Source organism: Oculina patagonica, chromosome 10 (genome assembly GCF_052425735.1).
Source record: "Oculina patagonica isolate OP01 chromosome 10, crgOcupat, whole genome shotgun sequence".
Classification (NCBI taxonomy): domain Eukaryota; kingdom Metazoa; phylum Cnidaria; class Anthozoa; order Scleractinia; family Oculinidae; genus Oculina; species Oculina patagonica.
The window spans coordinates 7,538,181-7,548,043 of NC_135767.1; the positions used below are offsets into that span (position 1 = coordinate 7,538,181).

General features: G+C 38.8%; 1 protein-coding gene across 1 annotated transcript; it reads left to right on the top strand.

Annotated features, from left to right (window-relative positions):
- The first annotated feature begins 218 nt into the window (after nucleotides 1–218).
- Nucleotides 219–7,672, top strand: LOC144628124 (uncharacterized). Its single transcript, XM_078486183.1, has 7 exons — nucleotides 219–315; nucleotides 2,780–3,038; nucleotides 3,763–3,844; nucleotides 4,111–4,188; nucleotides 4,551–4,645; nucleotides 5,783–5,894; nucleotides 7,461–7,672. Exons 1-7 carry the CDS (start codon nucleotides 228–230, stop codon nucleotides 7,578–7,580), a joined length of 834 nt encoding a protein of 277 aa, XP_078342309.1. The 5' UTR covers nucleotides 219–227; the 3' UTR covers nucleotides 7,581–7,672.
- Nucleotides 7,673–9,863: the final 2,191 nt, after the last annotated feature.

Here is a 9,863-nt window from a genome sequence, read left to right on the forward strand (position 1 = left end):
TGCAACCATGAGCAGAAACAAAAACATGATTTGTTTTCGGGAGAATATTTCGAAAACCATACAAGATAGACAAAATATGTTATTTTATTCAATAAAGCAGGAATTTACTGGGTTTAAGTGTGAATTCGTTCCTTAATTTGAAAGCAGATTACTCTCCCTACCCCACTCCTCTGAAGCATGATCCGTTTTGTCAAAGCTTGGTAACCACTCTCTGTTCTCAATCCAATATGGCTGCTTGCAGAAGGTTTTTTCGTGGTAGCTGTTGTTTATCCTCTAGAATTTGTGAAAACTCTCGAAAATCGCATGGATTGAAAGGTACGGTAGGAATTTGTTTCTTTATTTTATTGGTGTACCGTTTTGATCTATCAAATCATTCGTTTATGATTACTTGGCTTACATTCAACTTAGCTCTAGCTAAGCTTGTACATGTGACTTTTGCAGACGTCAAAATGTAAGCTGAACAATCAAAGAAATTTGATGTCAGTCGATAACAATCGATTCCAAACAACTGATATTCGTAACCGAGAAAAAATGAATGAGAAAAATTCTTGTGATCGTTGATTGTTATCCATCCAGAAATTTGATTGGCTGTTTGCCTGAATTATTGGCATTAGCTGTGCATAAATGGGTTTCCTCCCTTTGGGGAATTTTTTTTTCAACACTACAAACTGGACTTTTTTGGGGGCGGTTGGGAGAGGTTGGGGAGTAACTGCAGAGTACCCCGCCACATCGAGCACTTTACTGAAAATGGGCTATTGCACAAAATTTTTGCTCCCGACCTGTTGAGGAACAGTGGAATTCTTTGGGGGTAAGGGCAAAAATCCGTGGATTTCCTTAGGGGTAAGACAAAAATATAAGGGAATTCTTCACGGGGAATGGGTGAAAAGTTATGGAATTCTTAGGAGTAAGAGTGCGTTTCTAATGGAATTCGTGAGGGTTTAGCACATTTTCAAAGAATTTCATTGGGGTTTAAGGCATTTTAGACGTTTTTAACGGATTTCTTTAGGGGTAAGAATGAAAGACCTGAAAAGACCTGTCCTCAACAGGGGGGGTGCGGATATTAAATGCAATAGCCCAATAGGTGGCTATGCGGTATGCGGTACCCAGTGAGAAATAAATACAAGACTGGAAGTTATCTTTTTCGCTGGCTACATGGTACACAGTACGCAGTGAGTAATAAATACAAGACTGGAAGTTATCTTTTTTGCTGGCTACGTGGTACGCAGTGAGTAATGAATGCAAGAGTATAAGTTGTCTTTGTCGCTGGCTACGCGGTACCAGTACGCAGTGGTCTTGATGTTTGTCGTAGCTTAAAGCTCTTGTTTCGACTCATGGATTAAAGAACGAAGTATATTCATGTGAAGCGCACTCGTTGTGACTCAAGGATTAAAGAACGAGGTATATTTATGTGTCAATTCATGTTTTACTCACTGTGTACCGCATACCGCGTAGCCAGCACATAACATGCGACGCCATTTTGAATTTATTTTATTTTTATACTTGAACTTTTATTAATTAGTTTCTGCGTAGCGCGTAGCCGGCTATGTGGAATTAAGTTCGAGTGACAGGGTATTCTGCAGTTAAGCCGAGGTTGGGGAGAGGTGTTGCAAATGAAAAAATTAACTGCAAATGAAAAAATTAACCTCCCATGAGAGAGGAATGTTTTTTTTTCTGAAACCACACATTGGTAGTTTGTTGGCAGCAACATGTATACAAAATTTAAAAGTGATATTATCTCAAGAAACTTCTACTGTGTTCTTGTTTGTAGAAGGAAGCCAATTCAGTGTTAGGCATTAAATTAATATTTAAACTGCTTTTAGTCCATGGGCATACAGTCAACTCTCTCTTAATGGACACCTCTATAAGACGGACACCTTCATAAGACGGACACCTGGTGATGGTCCCTGCCATTTTTAAGTCATTTTACTGTAACTAAACTCCCTATAAGAGGGACACCTCTCTAAGACGGACAGTTGGAGCTGGTCCCAAAGGTGTCCGTTTTAGAGAGAGTTCACTATTCAGTACTAATTTTTGTAAAATAGTTATGTCTATTTTTTTTGCACGATCAAATTTTTATGATTTACATATTTTATATGAAAACATTGGTATTGGTATTTGCATCATGACATGAGAATGTCATTTAATTGACTGTTCACAGTCCCCTATTTTTCCGTGAAGTCATAGAGGTGTTGTTCCTTGAGTTCAAGGGGCCCCATCTTGGTTTCTGAATGCGAGCAAAAACTGGAGAGAGTACAAAATGCCTTTGGGTAGGGGTGCTGGTTGCACTCTCTCCAGTTTTCGCTCGCCTTCAGAAACCAAGATGGCAGCCCTCAAACTCAACGGTTGACCTCTACGACTGTGAACAGTCTAGTCATTTAATAAAATTTTGTTAAATAAATACCGTAAAATTCCGGTTATAAGCCCCCCACCCCCCCCCCCTCGCTTATAAGCCCCTCTGGTTATAGGCCCATCTACCTGGAAACAAAAAAATACATCTGATTATAAGCCCCCTGGATATAAGCCCCCCTCTGCCGGATGACAGTACTAAACAGGGCTAAATGTTGCTTTTTTATACGTTTTTAACATTAAAAGGTATTTCGATCAACACTCGAGTGGCTCGTTTCAAAACCCTTTTTTTATTCCGCTTATAAGCCCTCCTGGATATAAGCCCCTCTGATTATAAGCCCACATAAAACCCCTTACGAAGTTGTATAAGCCCAGGGCTTATAACCAGAATTTTACAGTATTTGAGGATAATTAGAAACATTTCTTTTGACAGGAGTAGTTCTGGCCTGCAATCTCTCAACAAGTCAAGTTTGCCTTAAGAAGACGCCTCACACCGTTGGCGTGCCGGCCTGGGCAAAGGCAGGGCAAAGAAGACTAAAAGATTTGATGAAAATGGAGAAACCAAAATCAGAGAAACAGATCGAAGCAGAATTTAACTTAGCAAATGACCCCACAGAACTCAATTTGTATACCACATCAAGAACAGGACCACCTCCAGAATATGATGCCACATGTGATAGCCAGATTGAAAAGTATGATTTATTTTAACCAATTTGATTTTTAGTCTCCTTTGTTTTGGAAAAGGATACACTAAAACAGAATAAAGGACAAAGGAAAATAAAAGCTAATTGTTTTGGAAAATTTCTAACACAAATTCAACCACAGCACTGGAACAAGTGCAATTGTGAGGCTAAAGTGTGACAAAAAAATACTAGATACGGATCATACAATATATATGTTGTGGTTTAAATTTATCTTTGGTTTAAAATTTTTCAAACCAGTTTTAATTTTGCTTTTCGTTGTTGCAAATTCATTATCATAATCTGAAACAAAGAGCAATAAAAATCAAACTGGTTTGAAAAACTTTAAACCAAAGATAAATTTGAACCACAACACATAATTACTTTAAGTATTCATTGAGAAATTCATTTAGAATATAAAAGGAGAAGATCTAATGAAAAGGCACTATTCAGGTCACATGAATGTGCTATATAGGCAGGCTGTAGTTTTGATACAAAAGGGAGCAGATGATTACATAAATTTACTATTTTGAAGCTTAAAAACAATTAAAACTACATAAGCCGGATACAATGTTCACATCTGATCTGTATGGGTATTTACAATGGCTCACCTTCAGCTCGCCATTGTTAAAACCCATGGATGCAGATTGGTCCTTCATATTGTAATGTATCTATCACATATTCAAGACATTACGTTACCTTATTCTGATTACTGTATTTGTGATATTTTTTCTAGAGCCAAGATTACTATGTCAGCAGATCAGACCATGTTTGTGTGTTATCACCCAGCAAAGCCATTTCCTCTACAGTTTTCTACGGTATCAAATATTTTTATTTCATACACTTTTTTGAACACTGTTTATTAGGGAGAGGGAGTGGTTGGCTTAGGGCACTGGATTTGAAATCTGTAGGTTCCTGATTCAAATTATCCACCCTGCCACTAGCTGGATTTGTTCTTGGTGGTCCTGAGTTCAACTCAATGGGCACGCAATGTAAATAGCCAGCTGAGGCTTCTACAAATGTCAAGAGAAAAGTAATTTGTTGTTGACAGAGTATTGTTACTAAACTTTTGTCTATGTAACAGGAAATTGGATATCATGTGTGGTGGCAGCATGATACAGATTATATGAACAATTACAGAGATAATTTGACAAAGGAAGAGGTTAGTACAAACATGAAAACCCTAGTGTGTGACCATTCAAATAAAAGCTATTGAGCAGTACTTTTATATTGTACTGTTTAGTATGCTATACAAGGTGGTTCTACCATAAAAGCTGTGGATGAAACCCTAGTGTGAGACTGTTCAAATGAAAGCTATTGAGCAGTACTTTCATTTGGGGCTGTTTATTATGCTGTACAAGGTGGTTCTAGCTTTTAACTCTGTGGATGAAACCCTAACGAGTAACCATTCAAATGAAAGCTTTTGAGCAGTACTTTTATGACATAATAATAATGTGGTACTAAAATGGAAGCTATTGAGCAGTTGTAGTGTCAGTGTGTAACATTTTCTTGTTCATGTGTCAGGTTCAAGAAGTAAAAGAACTACGCCAAAAAGATCCCAAGTTGTGGACAGTCACCACCTTGAGCAACATGTTACAAGTCAAGCCCTTGGCAATCCTGTATGTCATGCTTGATGTTATAAACTATATAGATTCTTTCATTAGCTGTTAACTTTATTATAGATTAAAGTTAACTCTAAAAACTAACTAAAATCAAACTAAACTGAAACTTGTGGCTGGTGCATAACACATGTAAGTGAGCAGAGAATAGTATTTTGCCAAAAATTAACAGACATTCCTGAAAATGGAATCTTTTCTAAAGAAATACAACGTTCAGGGAACTGACAATGCTGTTCCTTTATTTTTTTATTTTGTTTCCTCACACTTGTGACAAGATTTTTCTGCCAAATTGTCAGTTATCCCTCTCATATTTGCTACATTTGTTAAATTGTACAGTCACAATTAATTCATTGTCAAAGATTGCCAGGGTATTAAATTACTTTTCAGTAAATTTATGCTAACTTGATGTAATTGATCAAAAATGTGGCGTGTGACTGTAAACAGAGAACAAAGATCAAGGATCGCCCTATAAAAAGCGTGATATTGTCTTGATGTACTTCAAATTTCTCCAAACTGTTGTGAAGAAAATGTGTGGTACTCAGTTTGGAGAATTCACAATTTGATTACCGTAATGATTCGATTTAGCACCCACCAATAAGCGCCAATAAGCGCCCCCTTCCAAATAAGCGCCCCCCTTCGAATGTGTTTTTGTTAATAAGCGCCCCTATTCCAATAAGCGCCCCCATTCTAATAAGCACCCCAATTCTTATACGCGCCCCTATTCTAAAAGGCACTCCTATTTTGCTTAACTGCCCCTACTGAAGTCGTCCACGTCGAAACGATAAATTCATGAACATTCACCGTACCGTACATGTATATATTTACTGCTAAAATGAACAATTCTTGTAAAAGTAACTGAACTTTCAACAATTTGTTACTGTTACAGTTTATGTTATTGTTAGTTATTTTAATATATATTAAAGTTTTGTTTTGAACATTTGGTTGTTTCGCAAAAAATTAAATAAGCGCCCTGTCCCGAATAAGCGCCCTGTCTCGAATAAGCGCCCTCCCTTAGGGTGCCAAAAGTAAATAAGCACCCTGGGCGCTAATTCGAATCATTACGGTATGTGACTTTGCAGTACTTTGTTTGAGCTGTACTTGTACTTGTATAGTAACTTAAGATTTCTTGCTACCCAGGCTAGCTGCTCCTCTAACAGATGAACAGAAGCTTGAACTTGATGTTGAGAGAATGCTTTTAAATGAATGGCCCAAAGAGAAACGAAAAACGTACAGAGCTAACCAGGAATTGGTAAGGATAAAAGAATTTCAAAGCAGGTTTTTACTGCTATGGTAATTTTTAATAGTGGTTTCAACTGAGTGTCGAAAGTAACCCAAATTGCATTGGTTTTACTTTTTTTTCACTGTTACATCTACTTATAATACTAGTAAGTTCTGTGATTGGTTTAAAAATCTCGCACCAGCAACTGACCAATCAGACGCAAAATCAAAATCAACCACTACTTGATCACGTGCGTTTTCCCGCGCTTGACAATGGTTGCGTGTATTTGCCTCGAGTTCTCACTGGTTAGTTGTGCTGTGTACGTTTGCTGCTATTGCTTTGGTTTTGGTGTTACGACACTCAACTAAAACCGGCTATTAATCACGTTTGCCTGCTTTTTACGTCTTCTGAACTCTTTGTTTGCTGTGTTTACTCAGTTTACTTAAAATCTCGTAAAGCGTTATTAACCAATCAGAGCAAGTGGGCCTTTTTTTTTTCAACCAATCAGGAGCGAAACCAAAACCACTCATAACTTGGTGTACGCCCGTTTACCCGCGCTTTTTACTGTTTGCTTGTCAGTGCTTCGATTCTTATTGGTTCGTTGTGTCGCATGGCATTAACTGTTCACGTGTTCTGGACTAATCAAAATCACCAGAAACTATCAACGAATGGTAAAGGAAAGTGCCTTGTTCAAAGTCAATGAAGTACTCTATATACCTGATCATTGTTCTATCGCATGTTAGCTTCACCCAGTAACTGAAGAAATGACAAACTTACAATCTGATTAGCTAAACAGACACCGACTATCGTTTGATTGAAGGCCTTTAAAAGGCGCTCGCAGCTTTACAAGTATTATGGACGAATAGTATTAAACAAAACCGTCAATAAATCATTTCTTTTTTCATATTCAATATTTTTCAGATCAGCCATTTTGCTAAAACAATTAGGTTTCTATAGGCTTTGTTAGTTGACTTGGGGCTTCGCCCCTCCGGCGGCGTTAACTATCTGCCGATAGGGAGCCTCGAGCCTAATTTCTAATTCTCTCTTATTTTCGTTATTTCCCTCAAAACTTCGTTTCTTTGTTAATTGTTATACCGTAAAATTCCGGTTATAAGCTCCCCCGCTTATAAGCTTATAATTTATTTTATTTATTATTTATTTTATTTAGGCCCGTCTAACTGGAAACAAAATAATACATCCGGTTATAAGTTCCTCTGGATATAAGCCCCCCTCTACTGGATGACAGTACTGTACAGGGCTAACTGTGGCTTTATTACGACTTCTTTAACTTAAAAACGTATTTCGATCAACACTGCTGTGGTTCGTTTGGAAACTTTTTTTCCGCATGTAAGCCCTCCCGGATATAAGCCCCACCGTTTAAGCCCACTCAAAACCCCTTACGAAGTTGTATAAGCCCAGGGCTTATAACCGGAATTTTGCGGTATTCTGAAAACAATTTTACAGCCTTAGGTAGGTCGCCCTTTTGAACTAGTTTTAATATTGCTACAAAATAATTCACAGTATAATGTGAACTGTTGGTTGTTTAACCAAATGGGCCAATCATTCTTATATTCCAACCTTCTCTGTTGTTTGCAGGAAAGACTGAGGTATTATCAGGCGACGCGGATTGCCACATCATCTGAGAACAAAGAAACAGATCAAGACAAAGAGGCACACGATTTTCCTACAGCCCGAAATGCGGTGGAAAGAAGTTGACCGAGAAAATGCGGTGAAAATCGCTCTGCCCTGAATTCGTGCATACCCCCCCCCCCCCACCCCCTCCACCGGATCAAGAGCCAGCTCGCTTACATGGCTGAAAAAGTGGCTTTCCAACTTCGTTGCGGAAAAAATGGATAATAGACCCTGCGCTGAACCTGATTTTCACAGAGATGTTTAATATTTTCGTGAATGTAGCAATGCAATCTCAACTTAAGAACTCGACGTAATCGAACGACGAAATGAGGTGTTTAAAATAAACTACAGTTCAATACTTTGGTAATAATTTCTGTGTTAATATTGCGTTGTGTATACTACCTGTATATCACTGAAGACTTATTTCTGACAGTGAAAAATATAGCAAGGCATAATTACTCATCAATTACGCGATAAGAGCAGTTCTTTAAAGATTATCACGAAACTAGGAAGGATAGAAGAAAAATAGATGATAGAATTCAATTTTTAAAAGAATATAAAAACATGCAGTTATTTGCATTGACGTCAAGTTTGAAGTAGTCTCTATATTATTATTCCCTCTGCAATATTAAAACTCCTCAGTGGATAGAAAACCCTTGAACAGTGTCAAATTGGGAAGAATATCGGAAATACAAGTGCAACTGAATCCCTTGCTTGCTGTAACCAGAAAAGGCAAAGAAAGCTTGGGTACAAATTTGCTTCAAGAATTTGAAAAAAAAAAAGGTTTTTAAACTAGTTTTTAAACGGGTTTTGGGAATGTTATCATTAAACGCAATACTGTTTTGATTGAAGAAGGCGCTTATATCTGTTCTGAGTATGCAAAGCGAACGGCGAATATCTAAAGTACGGCGACTCGGTGAGTATCTAAGTATAAAGTAGCCCCTCTTTTCCTGACTATATGGATCAATCGAGAGGAAAAAAACATGTGAAACGAACGTGCCCGGGCGGAATTTGCGCACGTGCTTGAGTTTTGCGTCTAGCTTGACACATGCGAATAATGTTCAACCCCAGGGTTTTTCCCTAAGGCACAATTAAGAAACTGAAGGCTCTGGACTCGAGAACGGAGGTCTTTCTATTGGTAAGCTCTAAGAAATGATATCTTTTTTTATAAGAGTGCGGGGTGAGAAACAAAGATTCTGGACGCGAGATGAGATTGCGATCTTTGAGGGGTAAAGGAGAACTGCTCCTATATCCTAGACTATGATTTCGAAAACGATGCCATTAACAGAGCAGGGCCCAGGCATCAATCCAGCGCCTTATTTGGAATAAATACGGCCCGCCGTCCTTATGGGCCCGGAGGGAGGTGGGGGAGGCTCCGTCCGAAAAGGGCTGTAGATATTTAAAAGGGTAGGGATTTCTCGGGTTGGAGTATAGAAAAGGGATAGTGGGCCTTTCAAAATTTATCAAGAAGACCCACCGAACGGTGGATTCGAGTATTCTAAGGAATTTTTCAAGCGAAAACGAAAAGAGATGCAGTATAAAAAACCCTTCTGTAGGTATGTGAAAGGGGTTCACTTTGTATCGAAGGTACCGTAGAATTCCGGTTATAGCCCTGGGTTTATTGTGGGGGTTTGGGGGGGGGGGGGGGGGGGGGGGGGGGGGGGTAAGGGGGGAAAAAAAAGGGGGGGGGGAAAATTTTAGGGGGGGGGGGGGGGGGGTTTTTTTTTGGGGGGGGGGGGGGGGGGGGTATACGAAAGGGTTACCTTTCATGTCAAAAATGGTATATAAAAGGGTAAGGGTTGGACCTCGGGGCGGAGCCTCCCCATAAAAAAGATTTTTTGGGTTCCTCGGGTATGGTCCGCCAACCATGCAGAAACTACTTCTGACAATTTTCGCGAAAGCCCGACAGAATTTCATCTCCCAGACAATAACCCTTGACTTTATTTTCGTTCAAAAACATTTTTTGGTGGGACTATTTTCAGGTAGCTATATTTCTGGAGCTTAAACCAATCAAGGGACGGACAGCGAAAGGCTAAAAATATATTGCCCGACCTCGGGGCGAGGGGAAACAGACGGCACTGGGGGCCTTGCATTATTTTGGTAGCATATTTGTGGAGGGCTTATTAGCTGGTAGAATTTTTAGTTTCAAAAATGGTCGGGCTGAAAAACTTTAGGTGCAAAAGTAAACTGCATGTTATCACAGTTCTAAAAACATAACGACGTGAAACACAAAACGGAAGTTTTACAATCAATGTAATGACATAAACAATAACCCAAGTAGTAGGGGGCCTCAGTTTAAAATCGAAAGAAATTTTATTGTTCTTCAAATAATGCTGAAACTTAATATAAGCCCTGCACGGCTTATAT